Below are 26,368 nucleotides of genomic sequence, written 5' to 3'. Positions count from 1 at the left end.
GCTGTGAAAATGAGCTCTAGCTTTGTTGTGATGGTGTTGACACTATATTTTGCCCAATTGAGTCTAACTACCTGATGGCTAATCTACTGTGATACCTGTGATAACTGATGATGATTACTGTTATTGGTTTTATGTGTTTGGTTGGTCTCTTCTTTGGTAGTGCAATAGCGTTAATTATGGATTGTTGTTATCATCATTTACATAAAAACTTATCTGTTAATCCAAACAATGATATAATTACTGTGATGTTCTTAACTACACTTTAACATGGAATGTATGTATGTATGTATGTATGTAGGTATGTATGCATGTGTATTGGTGTGTCGGTGTGTCAGGTGTGCAAGAAAAAAGGGTATTTTTTATCATGGGTTTTATGAATTTTCTTCTCTTATTCTTTTATAATTATTAATTAATGACCTATATGTGCTGATGACCAATTTAATTTCCTTTGTTGGATCAATAAAATGTTATGAGTTATGAAACAAAGAGACACAGACACGAGTAAGTGTAGTGCACGTTGTAGTGATCGACTGCTTGAATATGTTGGTCAGTGAATCCTTTAAAATAGCCCACTTCCATGGCTTCAGTGACCTTCCCGGTTTCAGATATCTGCATGATCGCTGACAAGTTTTATTTTGAGTTAGATACATGGAGTCCTTTTGAAAATTAGAATGTGGAACAAACTTACTAGTCACTTGTTTCTCTTTTAATTCAATCTATGATTCAACCATCATTTGAGAATTTAACTCCAGAAATGATGAATTGAAAAGCAGTATGAGAGATTATGCAAATGATTACTAAAAATAGACCTGCAGACAGTGCCCATGCTATTTTCCAAATCTCCTTCCTTTTCACCAGAGTGAGCCGTTTTGAAATTAAGTTACCAATTGGAACTTACTGAAAACTGTTTTCTTATTTAAATTGAAGTTTTGAGTCAATAATTATTGATAATTTACATCAGGACAAGGGGGGCAACTGTGTTATTTTTGGTTTTTATTAATTTGTCAGAAATTTTTCAAACATGGTTATTTTCCATCCTGTAGATGAAACTTGTTTAAAATCAAGTTCATCCATTAGAGCGATTCTGGGGGGTAAACAGGCCTGAAGCTGGTTTTTGTATTTTCAAAAAAAAAAGTTGGTGTGTAAGGGATTGTTACCTTGAATACAGTTTCTAGTCATATAAATACAGGTTGGCCTTGGAGGGGGTTGACAGGTCTGCCTTCCGGCAGTGGTGAAGGCAAGTCTCTCATTGACATAGTCTCTGCATATCCAGGCCAAAACTAAAGATAGTTGCAGCAGAGTTCCCACAACAAACAAGCATAAATGAAACATAGAATTAATGGTTGGACATATTTGTACTCCCAACTGTATTCAATAACTTTTTTTTTTTTAGGTTTCCTGGTCAGCCCAGGCCCCAGTCCACTACTAAATTTGTTAGCTTTGACATTCATACGTGTGGCCCCTTCAGCTGAATTGATTATCACAATTGTTATGCATGTGACATTATTTATTTTAAATTGCAGTACCGACGATAAGGCGAAAGAGAAGAGGAAGGGTGCTAGAAGAGTACCAAGCCTTTCGGCGACAAGCGGACGAGGACAGAGAAAGAAGAAGGAGCGAGAGGGAGGAGAGAGAGTTCAGGAGGAGGGAAGCCGAAGCGGAGAGAGAGTTGAGGAGGGAGTAGCTGGATCTCCGCAGGCAAGAACTCGCGTTGCAGGCAAAGCGAGATGCCGTTTTTTTTTTTTAGTTACTTTTACAAAAAAAATGATTACCAGAAATCTTTCTTTGGGTGGGTGGGGGGTGGTCGTGATCAGTTTTATTTCACAAAATAAATGTTCAGCGTTTTTTCTTTAGTATAATTTTTAATTCTGCAGGGGTGGAATGTGGCGATTTTAACTTTTTTGTTTTGTTGTTGTTACTCTGTTGTGTGTTATATTTTGATTCAGTAAAAATGTCGATTGCTAAGTTCACTTTTGTTTTCAAATCTTGTTCAAATTTTGTGTGTGAGTTTGTGTGATTAGAGATGAATTATTCAAAAAAACGCAAGGAAAACAAGGTTGGCATTATCCTCCTACATTCGGTAATATTAGGCATGTATGAAGTCTAAAGTTCCGCAACATCTACAGTTTCATATATTTTAATTAAGCACAAGGTCACACGGAAAACCCATTCTTTTTTATGCCAATGGTGACAAGACAACAAGCGACCCAAAACTACCTGTTAGCCGGCCTTACTGCTTGACCTCAGTACCAGAGCGACCCCAAGCAAAGCCCGACTTGATATGGTGATCTTTGATTACTTTTCCTTCACTTATCCAAACATTATTCTCTTCCTGAATTTTTATAAGCCAGACTCCATGGCAAACACCTAGCAATGACCAGGATCAGAAATACATCTCACTTTAGCCAAGTCTGAGTAGTCTGTTATTCTTCTTTCTTGATTGATTGCCTCCCTTTTACCATAAAATTCTCTGATTTCCAAATCTGAGATGCATGCATCAGTTTTACTGTTATGTCTGCAATAAATTTAGTTTCTGTACATTTATCATTAATCATAATTATTCCAATAAATTGACTTGCACTAAAGCTAAGTTAGAGAGAGAATTTACTGACAATTAAATCAGATCTAGAGTGAGTTGTTTCAACATAAAAACAAGCATTATAATTGTACAATCACATAGACATGTATACACACTTTGGACTGAACTCTCACTCTGTAATACAATTTCAAACGTTGAATTTAATGGAAAATTTCCTAAATAAATTATCATTTAATTAATATACTTACCCGAATCACATTAGCATTGAGTCACCTGAGATGCTTATCACTGAAAAACGCTTACCCGGCTAAAGAATTTAAAGGGAAGCAACCCCATCACCAAAACGAAAGTGAAAGTAGCTTTGGTAATGGGCCAGTACACCGGGAGTTACCTCCCATACGGGTGTATGCCACGTCACTTCCTCTAGGAACACGTGCCTATTATCATACGGCTTTAAAAAATCTTAAAACCATAAGCGGGGCAGGTGGGAGGGAATACAGTATGTGATTCGGGTAAGTATATTAATTAAATGATAATTTATTTAGGAAATTTTCCATTTAATATCATATTCTTACTCCGAATCACATTAGCAGATAACATCAACAAGGCGGTGGGCTAGAAATGAATCAAAACTCACCATCAAGTTCTGGACAGGAACTGGCCTGCTGCTATGAGCGCTGGAAGGCCTCTGGAGCCATCCTGTCGAAGAGCTGTGACGTCCCGAAGATAAAAGTTTATGAAAACATCTTCGGAACGCCAATACGCAGTTGTCAGCACCTCCTCTAGACGTCTGGAGCGCAGAACTGCCAGAGAGGATGCCCACGCCCTCGTCTCATGGGCTCGGGCCGAGTCAAGTGGCAAGGAGGGCATAACCCCCCCCCTCTTTGTGCGCCTCCACTCATAAGCCTGCTTGATGAGCGAGGACACCCACCGGGCCAACGTTACCTTCGACAAATCTTTCTCGCGCCTAGTAAGGAGAGAGATAAACAACAACTTCTGAGAACTAGACCGAATCGGCTGAGTCCGGGCTAAGTACAGACGAAGTGCCCTCACAGGGCAATTGACCGAATCGGGGTCACCCGGGGCCAACGCGCTGGTCAGAGCCTTAACTCTAACCAGCGGAGAGGCCTGCCCCGGAGACTGATTCTTGGCCAGGAAATCAGGCCGGAAACGCAAAGATGCGGAACCGTCCGGCTCAAAGGAGATATCTCCAGGCTGACCCGACAGGGCGTGGACCTCGCTACCCCGTCGGGCCGTAGCCAACAAAAGGAGAAACAGCGCTTTGCGAGTGACATTGAACAGACTGGCCTCGCTTAAAGGCTCAAAATCCGCAGAACGAAGGAATTCCAGGATTAAAAACAAGTCCCACTTGGGAGCGGGCAAACGAGCTTTAGCTTCCTTAAGAGCAGCCCCTTTAATGACTGCAGCTATAACGCCCCCGACTCGAACAGAACGACCAATCTGCTGAAGAGTCGCCGAGATAGCGGAGCGCCGGACCCTCAACGAGGAGACTGAGGCGCCCTGTGAAGACATGAAAGAGAGGTGGTTAGCGACCTGAATAGAGCGCGGAGCCACCGAACTCACCCCTCTAGCTGAACACCAGGCAGTCCATGCCTTCCAGTGGGAAGCATAAACTGAAGAGGTGGACGCTCTATGCGAGCGAGCCACCAAGTCCAGAGTCAAAGACGACGCCCCAGAGCGCTTCAGCGAGTCCCGAACAACTTCCACACGTGAAGCTTCAGAAGACTGGGCTCCTCGTGTGGAATGCCTGTTCGGGGCTGCACTAGTTCCCCTCGCACGAGTGCGAGAGGAATGGGGGGCCCTTGGGCAAGCCGAAGAAGATCTGGAAACCAGACCTGCGACGGCCACAGAGGAGCGACCAGAAGAAGAAGGGCCGGCTCCTCCATCTCCGCTTTCCGGATTACTCGGCTGAGTAACGGAAAGGGAGGAGTCTGAAGATCTGTATGTGCCCCCCAACCCTCCCTGGACGCATCTGTAAAGAGGTCCAGGTCGGGGAGGGGCACGACGATCGGAACACCTCTGCAGACCCACTCCGTGTGCAACCACGGAAGGGTCGCAGACTGGAACCATCCCTGCAAAGGGATGAGGGCGTCCCAGTCCACCAGAGGAGAGTCCACAAACGGCTTCAGCGCGAACTGAAGCGGACATTTGTGGACCCGGCCCAGTGAAACCAGAAGAGCCATAGACTCCATCTGCCCCAAGATGGAGGCGAGCGAGCGGATGGAAGCCATCAGGAGAGGTAAAGTGGAGCGAATCTGAGCTTGGAGCTTGTCCACCCTTCTCTGAGAAGGCTGGACAGTCCAAGCGACCGTGTCGAAAGACATCCCCAGATAAGTGAATGTCTGTGACGGGGTCAGCTCCGACTTTACCCGGTTGATCGAGAACCCCAACCAGTTGGATTCTCGAAGAACCGTCAGGGTATCCTGCGAACAGCCGCTCTGGGACTGGTTCATGATGAGCCAGTCGTCCAGATAAGCCCGCAGACGGATACCCTGGGACCTCACCAGTGCACAGACCTGTCTCACCACCATGGTAAAAATCCACAGTGCGAGAGACAGCCCGAAAGGGAGTGCGCGAAACTGGTAGATCTGATCTCCCCACCGGAAATGAAGCCATTTCTGGTCGGTCGGATGCATAAGAATGTGAAAGTATGCGTCCGTGAGATCGATCGAGGTCACCCAGTCTCCTGGGCGGAGAGAGTCTCGGACAGAGGCTGGCGTCTCCATCTTGAATTTTATCTCCCTCAAGAAAGTATTGAGGAGAGATAAATCCAACACGGGACGCCATCCTCCTGATGCTTTGGGAACAGCGACCAGACGCCCGTAAAATCCCAGGGAGCTGTGGACCCGAACTCTCTCCACCGCGCCCTTCTGCTCCAGGGAGGCAATTTCCGACTGCAAGACGGAACGTGCTTCCTGCGAGAAGGGGGGCTTGAACCGCGGAGGCACTCGGGTAAGAGGCGCCTTTTCCTCCCGCCAGAGTAGACGGAAGCCCGAACTCACCACTCCCACAATCCATTGGCTGTCTACTACCGACATCCAACGAGAAAGTGCCCGGGAGGGGCCTCCCGCCATCACCAAGGTGGAGGGCGGGAGGGAGGTGAGATCGGGAGCGCTTCATTGGGGGTGTGGCTTACTTCCAGAGCCGCCACGCCCCCTCCCCGATGCCGTCCTCTTCTTCCCACCACGAGCGGCCGGCGAAGCCTGCCGCTTCTGAGCTGGCTTGGGGTTAGACGATGTCTGAGCCTGCTTCTGTTTAGAAGGCTGAGACTGTTTCACCCCCTTCAGAGTGTAGTCAAGGAACTGACTGTCCTTGTTTGACTGAATCTCCTTCTGTCTGGCATCCAGTGCCAGCGGACAGAAGAGAGACTCCTCTGAGACCGGGGAGACTCTCAAGGTCTCCCTAGTAGCCAGCTCCGTGAATTGGGACTGCGAGAGGAAGAGATCCCTCCTGCAGAGTACCGCTTGGGTGTACTGCAGGGAGGAAAGACGCAATTGTTCCTCATTGACCTTGGCCAATGCGGTCAAAAGCGCAGAGACATCGTCCGCATTCTGTTCTTCACTGAGAGTGAAAGGAACTAGCGAATCGGTCAATGCCCGAGACAGAGCCCGAACGAGAGTCTCCGCAATGGAGGACAGTTCGATCTGCCGACGTCCAACCTCCTCAGCAGAGAGGAGGGAAGCCTCGGAAACCGGCAAAACCGAATCACGCTTGATCGGTTTAGTCAGAAGAGGCAGCAATTCCCGGGAAACCGGAAGGGTAGCCCTAGGGAGTGCAAAAGACGCCAGCCAATTCTGGCTCTGATTGGGCATGCCAAGCTTCCTATTGGCCGTAGGCACGAAGGAAGAGGCTTGGGCAGCTGAAGCCACCCACTGCTGAGCTGATTCCGGAACTGGACCAAAAGGAAGCAGTAACGGAACAGGCACTGGCCGAATACCACTCCCCGCATGTGCTGGACGAACCAGTGAATGCGAAAGTTGGTAAGCCACTGACGGAGACTCGGCGAACCGGAAGGAAGAAACATCCTCCTGTGCCGGCCGGAAGTCCGCCATGGCAGAAGGAACGAATGATGCGGAAGAGTCCGCAGCCACCACCCCTTCAGGAAAATAACGAGACGTTACTTCCGCCGCGACGTCAAGAACAGACTTGAGCTTCGACGGAAACACGCCCCGCGACTCCTCGCTGACCACTGATGGAGCATCAGAATAGTCACACGTGGAACCATGACCGAAGTCACCAGTTCCGGAAGCAGAAGCATGCCCTGGCAAACCGGAAACCGGAAAAGCCTGAGCACTAACGTCATCCTGCCGCCCAAAACCCTGTGAAGGTAAAGGGTAAGCAGGACGACCATCCGCAAAAACCGGAGCTGGATGAGCTGACGTCACTCCCCCGACTGAGTGGAGTGATGCCTGCTCAAGCCTAGGCGCTTGAAAGCCGGAAGGCGCACGCTGTAATCCACTATCTGGTATCCGGAAGGAACCACCAGAAGAGGAAGAAGCGTTTCCGGCCGAAACCGGAAGTGTAGTCAACGGAACCGCAAAATGCGGAAGTGAAGACTGCACTGGTTGACTTCGCGATCCGGAAGGACCGGAAGTCAGTGAATACTCCATCCTGCCGCGACCGCCGTAGCGTGCCGGAGCGGACGGATCATCACTTCCGGCAAGTGCCGGAAATGCGGCAGTCGAAACCGACTGCCGCCGCTGTTCGAACAAGTCCGGGGCCTCGTAGGTTATCGCCGGAAATGAAAGATCAGCAAGGTATCGGTCGTGACCCGATGCGAAAGAGCTGTCCCCCGAAGGAGAACGTCCAGGCGCCTCACGAGGGCTATCGGACCAGCTCTGCTTACCAACCGACGCTGAAGAGGGAGGACGCTGCTCCAAGCCGGAAGTGGAGGACAAAGACACGGAAGCCAATGCCCGGACGTCACTGCCAGATGCCGGAAACGCCGAACTGCTGGCGACGGAACGCTGAAATTCTGCCTGCACCAAGCTGCGGATTTCTGGAACCAGTGACTTTAACAGAGAGGAAACCAACGCACCTTGTCCAGGTGCTAACAAAGAAGACGAAGTCTCCGATGTAGAGACAGGTGCAGAAGTAACAGTAGCGCTAGGCGCCGCAAAAGAAGCAGAAGTAGTAACAGCGCTAGGCGCCGAAATTGGTACAGCCAACAAAGTGTTACGCTCTTGGTCTGTAACAAGTAACGTTGCTTTGGAAGAGGAAGACTTAGCCTTAATTTTCCCCTTGGGGTCCGACTTGCCACGGCGCTTGTCTGAATCAGACATGTTGACAACAACACGTGGCAACGCGAAAAAATTTACTGAAACATAAGTCTAAACGACTGGAAAATTCAGTAAACACACGCACTAATGCGTTAACAAAATACTATAGCTAAACTTGCCCCACAAGCAGAGGCACGGAGAGCTACAAACAAAGTCACACGAGCTAGAAAACTAACTCACACAACAAAATGGCGACACGCAAGACACTGACACAAACGTCGACAACACGTGGCAAAGTAAAAAGATTTACTGAAACGTAAGTCAAAACGACTGAAAACACAGTAAACACACACGCTTACGCGTCAACAAAATACTAAAGCTACACTTGCCCAAACAGAAAGAGGGCACGCAGAGCTACTAGCAAAGTCACACGAGTTAGCTAACTAACTCACACAACAAAATGGCGTCAAAAAGTGAACCGTCCTCTCCGAGGTGAAAAAGACGTATGATAATAGGCACGTGTTCCTAGAGGAAGTGACGTGGCATACACCCGTATGGGAGGTAACTCCCGGTGTACTGGCCCATTACCAAAGCTACTTTCACTTTCGTTTTGGTGATGGGGTTGCTTCCCTTTAAATTCTTTAGCCGGGTAAGCGTTTTTCAGTGATAAGCATCTCAGGTGACTCAATGCTAATGTGATTCGGAGTAAGAATATGATATTAAATTACTATTTCTTCAAGCTTTGCCATGCAAAGGGCAATATTTTAACAAGTCTCAAATGTATGTTCTGTTACTCAAAATAATCCCTTTAACTTCAAGTACTATTAATTATAAATTATTTATAACACCTTATACACATATATATGTAGATAACCAATTCTAACTTCATATGACTATAATTTGATTTTCCATTTGTTTCACTTTCAAAGTCAAATAATCATACAGCAAATAGTACACAAACTCATTTCAATTCATGGACAGATCCAGTTATTAATATGTGGTTATTTAGGAATGTAATGGCACTAGAAATAAAATAATGAAGATGTAAGGTCTAGCTCCAGGTGTGTTCAGCTACATTTGGTGGGCGTGACCCCACCCCCCCCCCCCCCCCCCCCCCCCCCAGTTTGATTTGGGTAGCCCCAACCAATCTTTTTTTTCCTTCGATCCAAACTCTTGACTGACTATTAGGGTTTAACGTCCTCTTAGACCAACTGGTCTATATTGGGACAGGTATTGGTAATACGCTGAAGATATGGTGTGATACTTTTGATTCGAACAAGCCCGCTGTGGCTGTCTTTTTCGACACACCAGCATTGGGTTTGTCTCGTCAAAGTATCGAAATACGATCATGATAATCAGAGACGAGAGATGATGCATGCGTGTCTTCGTGTTTTCCAAGCCCTGAGACTTTCGCTGTGAACGTGGGATCTTTTTCGTGCGCAAGTGTGCACACGGGGGTGTTCGGACACCGAAGAGAGTCTGCACAAAGTTGACTCCGAGAAATAAATCTCTCGCCGAACGTGGGGATCGAACCAAACCAAACACTTTTAACCCCCCCCCCCCCCCCTTATAGAGGATGAGTGAGTGGTCAGCAGCAAATAAAGATGTACATTCCAACAGATCACTGAAAGTGACGCAAGGCTGCCCAAATGGCAGGTAAAAATAGTTATACACGTTAAAAATACACTCAAGCAAAATGTGTGAGTGTACGTGGGAGTTTCAGCCCATGAATGTAGAAGAAGAAGATTGGATCTTTTGTAAGGACGGGTCCTGAGCAAATCCACACAGCCCAAATATTTGACAGTTCAGTGTCTTTGAAAAAGTTATGGTTGAAGAACAAGATTTTCAGTGAAGAGTGGAGAGTCCCATGTGACTGCCTGGCTGGTGATGATGGTTGTTTAGTGGCCGCTTGGTACCGAGGTATGGGCAGACAAGAAGACCCTCTGCCTGCAAACTACAAATTACAACACAGCAGTACCCATGTCAGAGATCCATGTGCACACCTACTAATGCATAATGAAGAATAGCATGTACTAAAGTAATTTGCGAAAGCAAGTACAGCTGTACAGGCTGATGAAGCAAAGTAGCACTAGCAGTTACTTCAAGAAAGTCACTGTCCTGCAAGATATGTCAAAAGCCGGTATATACCACACAAACAAATTATGTTCAGTGTCAGTATGAGTGACCATCAGATAATTATGTATTTATACACAAGTGACAAGAGCATACAATTTTACAAATGATCAATAAATGGAGGTCAGCTGGGTTCTTACCTGGCTTTATTTTTACACAGGTTCACTTGATAATAGACATATGCTTGTTTGGAATCAGTAGCGAAATAAGAAACAGGCCGCAGCCAGTATGAAACGTTTAAAGCGCGCCCCAGTTGGGTGCTTCTTTTTTTGTGTGTCAATTTTACAGACGACAGAAATGTCTGAATGTGCAGCATCTATTTGGTTTAACCAAATTTAACTCAATAAAGTACCACTGAAAAAGTTGCTTTTGCATTTGACTGACTATTAGGGTTTAACGTCCTCTTAGACCAACTGGTCTATATTGGGACAGGTGTTGGTAATACGCTGAAAATATGGTGTGATACTTTGATTCGAACAAGCCCGCTGTGGCTGTCTTCTTCGACACACCAGCATTGGGTTTGTCTTGTCAAAGTATTGAAATACGATCATGATAATCAGAGATGAAAGATCATGCAAGCGTGTCTTCGTGTTTTCTAAGCCCTGAGACTTTTGCTGTGAACTTGGGATCTTTTTCGGGGGTGTTCGGACACCAAAGAGAGTCTGCACAAAGTTGAATCCGAGAAATAAATCTCTTACCGAACGTGGGGATCGAACCCACGCTGATAGCGACCAACTGGCTACAAAGCCAGCACGCTACCAACTTAGCTACGTCCCCGCCAATTGCATTTGACCAGATACTTGTAGTTGCAAACCGGGTTATCCACCATATTTTGAACTCCCACCAGGCGACCGGGCAGTAGATTTGGCCATCTCTAAGCAGTGAAATCATGTTAATAATTTAAAGCCTTCTACAGGGTCAATTTGTTTAGATGCTTGGCCATTTGGATGCCAAACACCATGTGACACAAGATCAATGCAATGAGCATTTCTTCTACTTGAGAGCTACGCAGACAATTAGTAGAGATACTCCTCCAGTGTTGGTGGATTCAGTCCAAAGAACTGTGATGGCTCACTGCCATGTAGGCAAGTATGACAGTTGGACAACAAAACTCCAACCAGGTAGAGTTTCCCTACAGGGGACAAGAACAGCTTCAAATTTTTTTTGAAATCCAAAAATGCCCACAGCCCAACAATTTTTGAAAATTCCCATTCAACAGAGTTTCTCACCCTGCTCATTTCTGTGTTGAAGGCCTGTTGCTCTTCTGTGATCTGTCCACGGTACGGCCTCATCAAGTTAGGGGTCAAGGGGTAGGCTCGGTCCCCATACAGGTACATTTCATCTCCTGTTGGAGTGACCATGTGCTGCTGCATGTGTTCAAGAATGCCACTACCATTCAGCAAAGCTGCGTCATGTCGTCGACAAACCAAGGGCCCAAAAACATTTGCCACAAGGCCATTTGGTGTCACGACACACTGAAACTTTAGAGAGTGCACCCTCTTATGGCCATTGTACACTTCTTGTTGCAAATGGCCTGGGCGACACATTGATCGTATTGTGCCGTCAACCATCCCCCAACAAAACTCCAGAGGAGCCCCCTTGGCATGTATAGCTGCACAGTACCGTTCCAGTTGGGGCACTGTCAGCCATGGCTGATTGAGGTTTGTTAGTTTGTCAGAAAACTGATCATAGATGAAGTCGATACCTACCTTGAACAGCACACACAACTCCGGCTTGGGACGATGAAACATCTGCGAAACGTCAGCAAACCGGCATGGGTAAGCCAACCTCCGCAGACAGATGCAGAGCACCTCCAATCCTGAAAAAAATCATAAATTCAAATGAGCTTGGTGAGTGTGTATGCGAATGTGTGTGGAGAGGCATATTCTCATACAGTCTTCAAGTTCAAAATAATAACACTGCAAAAGTTTTCTCACGCGCCTTAAAATATCCACGAAGACAAAATCAATAAAAACAATTATCATAAAAAAAGTTAAAACAAATAAGTCCTTTGCACATCAAAAGTAACTTCCCTTGAACTTGGATTCACGTAACAATGGCGGCCACTTCGTCAACTTGTAAAAAAAATATTCATTTATTTTTTTTGGAACTAATATGAATAAATTATCAGTATCAACGCATCTTTATTTATCCTGTTACCATATTTTAAAAATAATTTCACTCAACTCCACAGACTAAGTCAGTAAGTGGCACAACCAATTCACTATTATTTCTCTATTGTCTAAATAGAGTACTGTGTCGACCAAAGGGGCTAAAGTTAGTCAGGTACATTTTGTGATTCAAGTTCAAAATACATAGTTCAAATTTGAGATTTTAAGCAATCCCAAAATAAATTATGCCCCAACTCAACGCTCCGCTTTAATCTTTTACGAAACCTGAAATAGTAAAAACAACTCACTGAATATTCACAGTAAATGCAAACTTCATGACTTTGCGAATCAAATCATGGAGGAGGATCATTAAACTATCATTCTGACTGAAATACAACTCAACTTCACAGCAACCAGGGTAAAAAAATAAATCCTCACCACTGGCCTTGGTTCCTTGATTGTTCATTCCATTAGGCGCCTGCATAGTCCTCTGCATTCCCAGAAGGGCGCACAGTCTCCGAATCTCTTCCGCGCTGAAGCGAAATAAGTCCTCACATTCGATGGCTGTGAAGTGATCGAGGGCGAACTGACCCTCATAAGGCCCTTCTTTCTGGCTGCTGAAATGTAGGTTAAACTTAGTGAAATCATGGATCACTTGTACACTTTATTCAATTAATTAGCCTGAAAATTCTGCTGAAGCTACTCAAATCAATACTGGGTAACAGAGGGAAAGTTAAACTCCAACATTTTAACTCGCCAGCTGGGCGAGTAACTTCAAGAAAGTCACTTTCTTTCTTTATTTGGTGTTTAACGTCGTTTTCAACCATTCAAGGTTATATCGCGACGGGGAAAGGGGGGAGATGGGATAGGGGAAAGGGGGGAGATGGGATAGAGCCACTTGTTAATTGTTTCTTGTTCACAAGAAAGTCACTAACCTGGCAGAAATTTCGCCGCCCCGATACATACCAGTTACCACAATTGATCTGCAGTAGCGTTAAAACCCTTTTGGTTGCATTTGACCAGAATTTTAATTGACCAGCCAGGTGAGTTGCGAGCCTGTTGTTACTAGCCAAGCGGATTGTTTACTCGCCCCTGCATAACAAATGACCCTTACAGGTTGAACTTGAAGCATGTTGGATAAATAGTTTCAACTGTGCATCTCAAAAAGCACCAGTTGACAGTATTCTGATATAAATACTGTGTATGTTTTAGAACACAGAAGTTTCCTTGTACTGAAGTAATTTGATCCTAGAAATAATAAAACTAGAACCAAGGTGCCTTGTGCTTAAAAGTCTGATAGAACCAGTAAGTGTAACATCCTTTTTGAAAGTACATGTATTGCTATCAAATTAAAATGACACAAGAACACAAACTGACAGTGACACAGACTCTGTGACAGAGAGTGGACTTAATAATAATATTCATGCTTTGATGAAACTAAAACTCTTGACTGCAGATTTGGTCATCAGTTTCCATTTGATTTTGATTCTTGAACAGTAAATAGTTAAAACTCTATGTTTATAAACCATTAAATGTAAGTAACAAAGTCACACGGAAACCAAATCTAGGTGTAAGTGTTAGATCTACCCAATATCACTATCAGTATCACTGTAGATTCAGACAAGATCACTATCATGACTATGAAATCTAACCAAAAAAACATTTAATTTTTTACATGAACAACATTTAAAACCTAACCATAACCAATCCAAAGTAACCTCACCGGCCATAACCAAAATATACGCCTGTTCCTGACAGTTAGATCTATATTTCAGCGGAACCTTTAATGCCTTTAGAAGCTAAGCTTTGACTTGTTTGCTAACCTGATCAAGCAGTGCGAAGACAACAAAATCATCTTCTGCGTCATCCTCGTCCCACGCCGCAAGCTCAAAAGTTGGTCCCTGGCATCCATGAAGATCGATCTTAAAAAAACAAAACATAAACAGCGAGAGGATTGGAACATTTGCAACTTTTCACTGCATAACTCATCTTCCAGACAGTAAGCGAAATCGAAATCAAAAAGGGTGAATCGAAAAACTGAACACAAATCAAAAGCGGCCATTTTTTGTGTGTTTGAAATGTGAAAAAGCTTGCTCTGTTCAACGCTTAAATTACAGCATCAAACCAGGATTATATCACACATTAAACTGACATTTGTACCATTAAGTGGTTTTGGAACATACTAGTTATAAATAATCGTGTAAATAAACAAGCGTTCGCTCAGTTTTTACATACCTTTTGGGGCTCGTTATTTTCGTCGATTCAACCACAGCTCGTTAGCGGATCGAAGGAAGCATCCGTAAACTTTGACCCCTAACCTTTGAACTGCGCACACATCGCTGACGTCAACACATAAAAAAGTACCGATAACCACTAGCACTACCACTGGCACTGTACACTTAATCAGTCTACTATTGTGTTTCATCAGTGGTCAGGTGGTACTGATGGCGAGAGTTGTCAACCCATGGTATCCAACTAAGAAGCAAACCATTCTCTGAATGGTAGCTTCTGTTGGCATGGGAGACTACCCTCATCTGACAACCCCAAGAGGATATCTGTGAAGGGAAACACTTTGATTTAAAGATATAGTCTCCGCCAGTAAAAGGCCTTCAGATCGCCCTAAAAGCTTTACCATAAGATTCTGCGTGACGAATAATGTTACCACACAGAAGGACAAACTTAACTTTGCAGAATTAAAAGTTTGGGAAGTTAAATCAATTGTCGAAACATCCAGTCTTACCCTTTCTGATACCACAGTCACATTCAGCACCAAAGTAAAAAACCTGGGTGTCCACCTTGACAGTAACCTGTCAATGGACGCCAACATCAACTCACTCTGCAGAACCGCCTTTCTTGAAATGCGGAGGATTAGCCAAATCAGACACCTTCTTTCCCTCGACGCAACCAAGACACTGGTTTCGGCTTTTATTTTGTCGAGACTGGATTACTGCAACTCGCTCCTAGCCGGCCTCCCAGACGCCAAGCTAGACCGCCTACAGCGCATCATGAACAATGCAGCACGTCTTGTGCTGCGCAAGCGCAAGCGCGACCATGTCACCCCTCTCCTCATGACCCTTCACTGGCTACCAATCAAAGCACGCATTACATATAAAATAGCTACCCTGTGTTACCGTAGCCTTCAAGACTCTGCCCCTTCTTACCTGTCTTCGCTCTTAAAGCCACACGTCCCCACACGCAACCTCAGATCCGCTGACGCAGGGCACCTTGTTGTCCCACGCGTCAAACTGAACGCTTTCGGCAAGCGCGCCTTTACCTACACAGCTCCCTCTATTTGGAACTCTCTGCCCATGTCTGTCCGCCTTTCTACCTCTCTCCCTTCCTTCAAGTCCTCTCTAAAAACACACCTCTTCCGGGAATACTTCAACCCCTAGCCTGTGCGAGTGATTCGATGTTGTCCGTGTGTGTGTTTGTGTGTGTGTGCGAGTGAGCGACACGAGTATATGCGAGTAATTGGTTGTGTGCACTGTTCAGTATTTGCCACATTAAGGAGAGGGGTCGCTTGCCATCGTAGCGCGCTGTGGGCCGGCTGGGGGCGGGTTGCTTGCGAGGGCTGTATTTTGTACATTGATTATTTGATACATGTATAATTATTAAATGCGTCTCCAGGAATATGTTTAGTTTAAATCTTGTGTCGATACTATTTAATTCTGCCTCGCTATTAGCCATTGAGTAAAACTGTTTTATCACCATTGCTTTATTGTTGTTAATTCGTCTCCAGAAATATGTTTTGTTTTAATCTTGTGTCGATACTATTTAACTCTGCCTCGTTATTAGCCATTGAGTATAACTGTTTTATCACCATTGTTTTATTGTTGTTCTTTGGCCATTTACGTTGAATGACTTGTTATACATTGACATTGATAGTTTTATTCTTCTTCTTCTTCGTCGTTCGCTAGATAGTTTTATTATAAGAACCTTTTTTTTTTTTTTTTTTTTTTTTTTTTTTTTTTTTTTTTTTTTTAATTCCTATTAACTCGATGTTCTTTAACTATGTTTGTAAATTGTTAGAGGATCTTTTAGTAGAAGTGTTTAACTGTCGAAGCTGCTTTTACCTAAGAGACCGACTGTATATTGTGCTGTTGTACTTGTCAGACTTGATTGTACCAAGTCCTTCACATGTTGTAATGCGCTTAGAGCCAAATATTTTTGTTTTTTGTAAGGGATAGGCGCAATATAAATACACTTTATTATTATTATTATTAATATCAAAGGAAAATGCACTCTTGTGATGTGTTCCGTGGGTGATGTCCCTTGATTCGAGACAACATGGCGACTATCAGGGAACGTTTTGACGAATTGGAGACTGACCAGGTAAGTGTCGGATTTGTAGACCACAGGAAATGTTGTTTATAATCAAATAGGGCTTTCAATACAACAGTCAGTATTAGTGTAAAGGTTGATCCCAGCAGGACTGCAAAGAAATCTGTAAGGCGAGTCATTTCGAACCATTTGGTTGGTATGATGAGATGGATACCAGTAACTGAGTAAGTTCGTCAAACGGTAGATTCGTCACCGGTCCCCGGTAACTTCGCCACAGTAACTTCGCCACAGTAGTCCGAGCGCGGCTGTTATGTAATGGTAATACAACCTTGCACCTCCCCTCCCCCTTTCTCTCTCTCCCTCTCTCTCTCCCCCTCCCCCTCTCTCTATCCTTTCACAGAGCAGTGATGTTGTGCGTATTTATTTTGTATCTCTTTTTTCTTTGAGTAGGTGAAGTACACAATATAAAATGGCATTTTCATTCTCTCTCTCTCTCTCTCTCTCTCTCTTAAAAATGTGAATCTTGAATCTCTCCCACAAATCAAACATCTGAAAGCATAAGCTCTAAGCATAAACACCCGCCCACCCTGCCGGTAACTTCGTCACCCGTGACGAATCTACCGTGTGACGAACTTACTGGTAGCCGATGAGATCACTTGTTTTCAGCTACTAGAGGCAGTAGAACGAGGACGTCAGCCGGCTTTGCATATGGTTTATCCCACACAAACTTAATACTGACTTTTCCCCTCCCCTCCAAAGTGCTGCTGATCGAACTTTGGATCATTGTAACGCTTGAAATTCGTGGAGAAACATCCAATCTGAAGTTAATTTTGGCTGACGTCTTTCCGATACGGCGATAGCTCAATCAGTGAATGTGTGCAGATCATGGATTGGAAAATCAAGGACTTGCCTTCTGAAATGATTATAAGACTCTGCATTTGCACTGTTACTCTTTTGATAATATATATATAGATGCATTTTTTTTTTAGCTACAATTCATACCACTGGAATAAACACAACAGTAAACTAAAAGTAAAAGTGTGCTTTGCTTGCAAGAGTGAGTAGAACAGAAAATACTAATTATCACACCCATTTTAAAAGCAAAAATTGTACTCGCACTAGTAAAGCTTATGAGAGCTGAATTTTATTTGTTCAATGGGCAGTCGATAGAGAATGAATCATGCTCTTCAAAGTCAAGTGAGCTTTTCTTGATGATAATAGGTTTGATACAGATACTGTAAATTGAGTAAGGATGAAGTATGAGAACTGTAAACTCTTCTCGTTCCGTCTAGGCTATGGAAGTTTCGCTTCCAGCAGAACATGCTGTCCTTACTAGTGCTAGAGGGCGGCAGGAGAGGAAAAGGTGCGGACAGAAAGTGATCTGCTGAGGAACCAATTTGAAGGTAAATCAGGATTAGTTTTAGTCCTTTTCCTAGTACTTTCCATGCACGGGTTCACACACGCATGTATACACAGAATCATGAATGACAATAGCACTTGCACAAATAGTTATATAAGAAATAATAGGGTGAACTTTGATGACAATAACAGAAGATATTATTTTCTTGGGTGAAGAGTATAATGGGGATTTCACAGTTATAATTATGGCAAGGATAGAAGTGTGCTGTGCATCTGTCTGTCAAAAGGGCCCACCAACACTTTGTTTCCTCTGAAGAGCAATATACCACAGTTGTGTGATATATAATTTTACGTGCAAGAATGCCTTTTGTAAAAAAAATTCCTGATAACATGGTGAGACACACAGAAATGCAATAGACAACACCCTTGTGACATCATTGTTTATTTTGCTGTCATTAAAATGATCCATTCATTGTTATTATACATTCATCAGAATACTTTCCTATAATTTACATGGAATGTATCCTGTGAGGAAATACACAAGTACAGGTTGTAACAAAACTCTCTCCTCTGAATTGTTTAAGGTTTCAAGGGAAAATGTGCTAGATGTAATATGAGAACATTAGATGAGGTAAAATTTACAAACAATAAAAAAAAAGCAAGTGTGAAAAATCACACGTTGTCAATATAAAAAAATGAATGTGCTTTACAAAACTGTACTTTCTTTTCTTTTGAAATAGTCACTTTAAAATTTAAAAAACACACCATTGTTCATAAGAAATACTTTGCAAGTTTTGCTCATCGTTCAGGTTAGTGGTGTGTTATGACTCGTTTATGCCTGGTTCAAGCAGGCATAGTTGTAAAAAATGGGTATTGACTGATTTAAAAGTGAAATAACAATCTTTCCACTTCCAGAAACTTATCCAGGAACCAGGCCAGGAGAAACTCCAAGCCCTAGCCTCTAAATGGTGAAGCTGAATGCTGGCCTTATGACAGTAAGTACCTAATCCTTGTGTGAGATTTGCTCTAAATCCTCTGCAAGTGCAAGCAGACAGTTGCCACAATAAAAATATTTAAAAAAAAAAACTCTGAAATAATTCTGTCTGAGAATAGGGTTAAAATAACAGTTTATAAACATAAATCAGAGAAAGTAACCTTACAAATAAGGGGGCATAAAAAAGAGGGTTTCTGTACAGTACATGGGTACACTGGGCACGAGCTATGAACAGGAAAGGTGTACCAGAATTCAAATGTCTTGGAGAAATGTGTACAAATGAGGCAAAACTCGCCTCTGACAAAATGGATATGATGCAAAACAACATGTTTAAATAATCAAGTATTAGAAGATTATTTCAAGGAGAGGGTGACATATAGTATATATGTGTCTCAAGAGACAATCATGTGCAATTCATTCCAAGAAGCTAAAGATATGTTACAGGTGCCTCTACACAAATATTCACAATGTCCCAGGACAGTCTTGTTTTACTAACCAGTGTCATCACTCATGTACATTTCTTCTTCTGTGTTCGATATAATCTATATTAAATTGCTTTCTGTTTTATATACCTGCCTCAACTCTGTTCTATCATACTGGAAAGCCTGTACCGTCACAGGTGTATATCCCCCCCCCCCCCCCCCCCCTGGGGACACACACACACCAAGACATGCTCTATTACATAAATTACAATTTCTTCTTTCTCATTATTTTCTCCAATTTTCTTATTTTCTCCAATTTTCTTAAATTTGGTGCATATCTTTTTTAACAATTTTAATGTTTAAATCTGAATCAAGTTTTGTCACTGAAAGATGATTTTCTGTTTACACTCCAGGATTTCGATGCACTGGTGGTTGGTGCTGGATGAGAGTTTCCTTTCACTTGCTTGGGCCCAGAGAAGCGACGCCCTCGTCCTGGAAGAAGCAGAAGAGGGAGACATCAATAAAACACAACACTATGCTGCTTACAGACAATTTATTTTGTGCAAATATGGTTATTTGGGAGAACGAGTCCAAATAGCCAGATACAGTTAATGTGTGTAGGCCATAAGGAAAAAATGTACCGATCCAGCAGGCCAGTACACAGGCTATATATGCTGGTCGCCTGTGCTAAGTACAGAGTTGTGTCAAAAGTCATGCATGTTGAAAAGGTGAATTTAGAGCGTAGGTTTAGATCACCCCAAAGAAAAATCACATAAACCAGTCTGGGTGGCCGGGTGGTAACGCACTTGCGCTCGAAAGCGAGAGGTTGCGAGTTCGACCCTGGGTCAGGGCGTTAGCAATTTTCTCCCCCCTTTCCTAACCTAGGCAGGGATGTCGTTAGGCGTCAGGCATAGACCGATTGAAAGGCTCAAATGTCCGATTCACATAGCAGCATGGCGGTCTGATGTCCTAACGTTTTGAACTGAGCGCTGTCATTCTCCGATAAGAAAACCATTCCTTCAGACAGCGTGATATTCGATATTTTCCATTCAAGATACACATTGTCCGAAATTGACCGAGCACTCTCGCCTACAGGTGCACTGAGAAAAGTCGCTCTGGATTGGTCTATGCAACGGGCTCACAACAAGGCAAATCGCTTCACGATGGCGACGAAGAAAGCACGATTGCTGCGAGATATGAAAAAAGTTGTACTTCTTAAACTAGTAGACGTTTGGGTACAACCGTCTGCAGCACACTAAAGTTAGGAGTACGGGAGACAACTCCAACTGACTATAATTCTTGCGTCTGCTTTTGGTTTCAGTTTAAGAAATTTTGACGAAGCGCATTGAATTATGCCACCGAATTAAAACTAATAGGCCTGCCAAAGATCAACAAAAGCTGAAGATCTTTGGCTTTTCAACGGCATCCTGTGCAACGTTTCGGTCAAAAACAGGTGAAAACGGGACGAGCGTCACAAGAATGACAGTGCCAATGACAGTGTCGCATTGGAAACTGACACAGCCACGGAAAGAGACGTTTTGTATTTTGGGACTGCTGCCGGAAGGAGACCGTAATATATGGTTTCATCACTGTCAACTGGTTACAGAAATAATCGTCTGCTCCAGTGAGCGGCGAAACCAAACGGTTGATTATCACGTGACACTTTTGTCATATTTAGAGTTGTTTGCACAGTAAATACAGCCGCGAAAAATAGCTCGCTTGAAACTGTCTTACATATCAATTCCTTTGTAATTTATAAATTACAAAAAAAAACATGAAAAATCATTATCGACGATCTCGAATCTGCTTATTGTTCACAGAACCCACTGTATATTTACCACTGGGTTACATTTTCATTCCTATTTGCTGATGTGTAAAACTTTTTTTGTACTGTGCACACTATTTACTCGAGTCAGTAGTTGCGGGTAAAATCTGATCCCTGTTTTGAATTTTGTGGAATCATTTTGCGACATATCGATAAAGTCACGAGACAAAGAACATCAACAAAGACCATATGGGCAATCATGTACATTTTTGCGGGGTGTAACGGAGATCGACTTTGTCTTTATAAGAATAGGAATCACATCATCTTAAACTCTACACATGGTGACAACTGCAACGCGTGTGTCACACAGCATGACAAATAAAAAAGAGCCCCTGCAGTGAATATTCCATGCTTAGTCCTATTTATCAGTTTTGGTGGCGCTGATTCGGCAAATGAAATGTTTTAATTATGTTGTGCTGGCTTGCAGCCCAAGAGAGATATTAAACAAAAGCAAATGTATTTCTTCAGGCCTAACCATCATAATGCCATTATATGCATGGTGATCTGTAAACTTTTGTTCTCTGTGCACAATGCATGTGTAAACATTTTGTTGTTCGCAGAACGCAGAACCAATTTCACATTTTAACCCTGAGGCTGGTTGTCGGTATACTGTCACCTGGTTGTCACGACACATGTCGCGCTACTGGCTGAGTCTGTTTGGTCGGTTCCGATTACCTCCCATGTAGGCGAAAACCTATAATATTATGACCGTTTTTTGTTATTTTTCTCTCTGTTAATTCACCAGTGGCTATGTAACATGTGTTACAGAATTGCACCAGTGTAAGAGTTAACATTTTATTTTTTCACTCACATGTTTGCTGAAGTGTACAAATTTTGTTCCATTTAGTGCTGTTTTTTTCCCGTCTCAAGACATATATGGTGATGTGTTCAACTATTGTTCTCTGGGCACATTTTTTTGCACATTTATGTCCCTCACTTATGTCAATGTAGCCGCTAATTTGTTTAAGTCCAGTCAATCGTACAAACGTTTCATTGTGGGTGACTCAAGCTGTCGGGGTACTGCGACGAGATATCTTTCCCAATTATATGATTGGTGTTATATATTCTTTTACACATTTTAACTAGCATTCATCATCTTGGTTGAACTTGAAGCGTGACGAAATGATTTTGTCACATTGATTGAATTTTCAGACTGTCCACATTGACTGAAATCTAAGACAAGAAGGGCAAAGCCCATACGACTCACATGCTTTATACATTTTTCCTACCAAAATACATGTGACCTTGACCCAAGGTCAAGGTCATCCAAGGTCATGCAACACAAAGCTGTTAATTCAAGACATAGGAAGTACAATGGTGCTTATTGGCTCTTTCTACCATGAGATATGGTCACTTTTAGTGGTTCACTACCTTATTTTGGTCACATTTCATAAGGGTCAAAGTGACCTTGACCTTGATCATATGTGACCAAATGTGTCTCATGATGAAAGCATAACATGTGCCCCACATAATTTTTAAGTTTGAAACAGTTATCTTCCATAGTTCAGGGTCAAGGTCACTTCAAAATATGTATACAATCCAACTTTGAAGAGCTCCTGTGACCTTGACCTTGAAGCAAGGTAAACCAAACTGGTATCAAAAGATGGGGCTTACTTTGCCCTATATATCATATATAGATGAGGTATTGAATCTCAAAAACTTCAGAGAAAATGTGAAAAATGTGAAAAATAGCTGTTTTTTAGGCAACATTTATGGCCCCTGCGACCTTGACCTTGAAGCAAGGTCAAGATGCTATGTATGTTTTTTGGGGCCTTGTCATCATACACCATCTTGCCAAATTTGGTACTGATAGACTGAATAGTGTCCAAGAAATATCCAACGTTAAAGTTTTCCGGACGGACGGACGGACGACTCGGGTGAGTACATAGACTCACTTTTGCTTCGCATGTGAGTCAAAAAGGGCACAATTTAACGCTGTTTTATTCTTTCCCAATTATATGATTTGTTATTGTTCACAGAACCTACTGTATATTTACCACTGGGTTACATTTTCATTCCTATTTGCTAATGTGTCAAACTTTTTTTTGTACTGTGCACACTATTTGCTCATTTAATGCTGTGTTTATGTGTTTGTTTCACTCCAGTCCCATGTGTCATATTTTCTGAGATTTCGGTCAATGTAGCCACTTTTTTTGTTTGGCCGCATTTAGCCTTTCCTTCGTAACTGTCTGTCTTCACCAAGCTGTAGATTCTTGCATTACTAATGGCGAGCAGCTATGCAAGAAAACAAAGAAAGTGTATTGAAGCGCCGAGCCGGGTAAAAAGAAAATATCACTACATTGACCGAAATTTCAGAAAGCGTCACATGTTTGCTGCTGTGTAAATGGTTTGCAGTTCATTGCACATTGAACGCTCCTTTTCTTAGGTTTGATGTTTTATCACATTTTGTTGTTCTGTGTGTGCTAGCGCTTTTTTGGGGTAACTTTGTCGCAATTACTTCTAAATTTAATATGTTACTGTTGTCACTGCACAAGTCATGGCCAATCCACCACTGTGCCCTTTTTTTTATCTCTTCCAATAAATGTATGGCATTTTGTTCTGTAGGCGCTTGCCATTGCACATTGAACACGTTTTTGTTGTTGCTTATTCATAATTAACTCTGTAATTAATGAAGAAGAAAAAATCCCGTGCGGAGCACGGGTATTACTGGTAAATTATAATACATTACATAAAGCTCTAAATATGTAAAAATATCGGTTTCCTTGCCAGACAAGGAAACTCAAGGCATCCTGTCAGGGAGAGAATGAGCTGAACTCATTTTGACCTGAGTTCAGGATGATGGTAGAGAGCATAGCAAATTTGAACAAACAGTCCCTGCTTTTGAATTTTTGAAGAAGCACAGGAAAAATGTTTGTTCTTTGTATTTATAATCTAGACTTTCTACATTTAGAGTTTTTATTCAATCTATCCCGCAACTCACATTTTTTTTAACAGTTTCCACAATTTGACTGAACTGATGTTTATTTTAACTTTAATTTGAACTATCATTTATTCGAGTCTAAAAAGTCTGAAAGAGTTACAATGTGTCCTTTTTGCTGATCAAAAACTGTTATTATATGTACCTGAAATTTCAGTAGTTGGGGATGTTTCTCACGAAGTATTTGCTCATCTTGTAGAGCCTTCAAAGCAGGTCTCCATGACTGCATACCCTAGGTCCCTGGTCATACGACAGCAGCCAAGAGTGCTCATTGACAACATGGTGCAGCTGTGGAAGTAATACAACAATGGCTCTGGGTTATTGAGATCTCTCAAACAGTGAAATTTAGAATCCAGACACTAGTTTCATGTTTTTCCCCCTTAAACTGTTCAGAGAGAATGTGTGGCTGTGGTCTTGAGATTTACATCAAATAAAATTGAACAATGCTCTTGTCAATTGAGTATATTTGTGTGCATTTGTTGTTTCATTTATTAATAATAATAATTGTCTTGTCCTCTAACTGTAACCATTTGTTTCTCCGCAAAAACGCAATAATAAAGAAAGAGACAAGTTATTTTCAAACCAATGGCAGCTTATGCAATCCCGGCCGATTTGCTTATACAAATAAATATTATATACACATGATCTTGATAGAAAACTAAACAAATTAAAAATATGACCACTCACCTGCACTCATTCTACGGCATGTATTTCTTTGAAACTAATTACATAGTCTAAATAACAAATGAAAACACAGGCACACACACACACACACTCTGACACACACACACACACACAATAAAACATCATTCACTCTTCCATTTCATTTGGTTCAGAGACAGCAATGTGCAAATTATAGATTTATTGACTTACACCGACTCCTCTACAGATGAAATTAAGAAACATCTGACTCCTGCATCACTGGTTGTCGTCCGCCAGTTGCCTTGATAGATGTAGAAGATTGCTGTTCTTGTGTCTTCGCATAGTAACTGGTAAATGAAAAAAAAGGTATGTGTGAGTTTTTGAATATATGCATCTGTGCACATACACATTACATAACATATCGTACGCTATGTAAAGATGTAATTTTCTCCACATGATTTACACAAAGAAACCATGAAGAGCGTATGACTACATTTTAGGCCCCCTGCTATTTTATTTAATAATAGTTGGGAGGTACAGAACTCCTTCAGTCAAAGCATGGAGCGCCTCCTGCCAACTTCTCAAAAGATTGTAACACCTTCCTGGCTGAATAATTTGACAAATGTATACAAGTATTGAAGTAGGGAGTAATATATTCCTTTTTATATGCAGCTTACCTCACTGGAAGAATATTGAAAAATAAGTACAGGAATGTGATCTATGAGTATGAAATCTGAGAAAATCAGTTCATGAACAGGAGGGAGTCTTTAAATGGGAGTAAATTAACGAGGTTATGAAAACAAATTCTGAGTAAACAATGTCTTAAAATGGAAGGTCAAAGGAGTCTGAAAGTGGGGGGTCTTATAAAAGTGGGATCCACTGTATAAACACAAATGAATGATACATATACAAAGGAACAATCACACCAACACGTACACACCCATCCCCCTAAAAATAAAGCTTATTGTTGCGTACATTCTCCTGTTACTTCTCGAAGTTCTCCTCTTGTTTTTATATTTAGTCAATTTTTGACTAAATATTTTAACATCGAGGGGGAATCGAAACGAGGGTATGGTGTATGTGCGTGCGTGTGTGTGTGTGTGTGTGTAGAGCGATTCAGACTAAACTACTGGACCAATCTTTATGAAATTTGACATGAGAGTTCCTGGGTATGAAATCCCCGAACGTTTTTTTCCTTTTTTTGATAAATGTCTTTGATGACGTCATATCCGGCTTTTCGTGAAAGTTGAGGCGGCACTGTCACGCCCTCATTTTTCAACCAAATTGGTTGAAATTTTGGTCAAGTAATCTTCGACGAAGCCCGGGGTTCGGTATTGCATTTCAGCTTGGTGGCTTAAAAATTAATTAATGACTTTGGTCATTAAAAATCGGAAAATTGTAAAAAAAAATAAAAATTTATAAAACGATCCAAATTTACGATCTCCATCATTTGCTGATTCCAAAAACATATAAATATGTTATATTCGGATTAAAAACAAGCTCTGAAAATTAAATATATAAAAATTATTATCAAAATTAAATTGTCCAAATCAATTTAAAAACACTTTCATCTTATTCCTTGTCGGTTCCTGATTCCAAAAACATATAGATATGATATGTTTGGATTAAAAACACGCTCAGAAAGTTAAAACAAAGAGAGGTACAGAAAAGCGTGCTATCCTTCTTAGCGCAACTACTACCCCGCTCTTCTTGTCAATTTCACTGCCTATGCCGTGAGCGGTGGACTACGAGTATACGGTCTTGCTGCGTTGCATTGCGTTCAGTTTCATTCTGTGAGTTCGACAGCTACTTGACTAAATATTGTATTTTCGCCTTACGCGACTTGTTTGTTCTCATTTTCTAAAAGAGAACATGATGAATGTA

General features: G+C 42.3%; 1 protein-coding gene and 3 long non-coding RNA genes across 6 annotated transcripts in view; 1 reads left to right on the top strand and 3 right to left on the bottom strand.

Annotated features, from left to right (window-relative positions):
• The window catches only part of LOC138973272 (uncharacterized), a 253,426-nt gene that overhangs the window by 73,613 nt on the left and 153,445 nt on the right, over positions 1-26,368 (bottom strand). The gene's annotated exons all lie outside the window — the stretch shown is intronic.
• On the bottom strand, positions 8,903-14,448 carry LOC138973263 (uncharacterized). Of its 3 annotated transcripts, none has more exons than XM_070345983.1 (4): positions 14,259-14,448; positions 13,847-13,945; positions 12,462-12,640; positions 8,903-11,731 (listed from the first exon to the last, which is right to left on the bottom strand). In XM_070345983.1, exons 2-4 carry the CDS (start codon positions 13,933-13,935, stop codon positions 10,929-10,931), a joined length of 1,071 nt encoding a protein of 356 aa, XP_070202084.1. In that variant the 5' UTR covers positions 13,936-13,945; positions 14,259-14,448; the 3' UTR covers positions 8,903-10,928. The 3 variants fall into 3 exon arrangements, with proteins under 3 accessions (XP_070202084.1, XP_070202085.1, XP_070202086.1); XM_070345984.1 differs by having other exon boundaries at positions 12,462-12,637; XM_070345985.1 differs by having other exon boundaries at positions 12,462-12,556.
• LOC138973262 (uncharacterized) lies at positions 16,260-21,204 on the top strand. The gene is made up of 4 exons (XR_011457942.1): positions 16,260-16,355; positions 17,597-17,707; positions 18,579-18,658; positions 19,493-21,204. It is a non-coding gene; the product is annotated as an uncharacterized lncRNA (long non-coding RNA).
• LOC138973261 (uncharacterized) lies at positions 18,090-24,709 on the bottom strand. Its single transcript, XR_011457941.1, has 2 exons — positions 23,988-24,709; positions 18,090-19,571 (listed from the first exon to the last, which is right to left on the bottom strand). It is a non-coding gene; the product is annotated as an uncharacterized lncRNA (long non-coding RNA).

The sequence above is a fragment of the Littorina saxatilis genome, linkage group LG8 (assembly GCF_037325665.1).
Source record: "Littorina saxatilis isolate snail1 linkage group LG8, US_GU_Lsax_2.0, whole genome shotgun sequence".
Lineage (NCBI taxonomy): Eukaryota > Metazoa > Mollusca > Gastropoda > Littorinimorpha > Littorinidae > Littorina > Littorina saxatilis.
The sequence above is the reverse complement of the archived record's forward strand: the minus strand, read 5'-3'. Positions and strand labels throughout refer to the sequence as shown.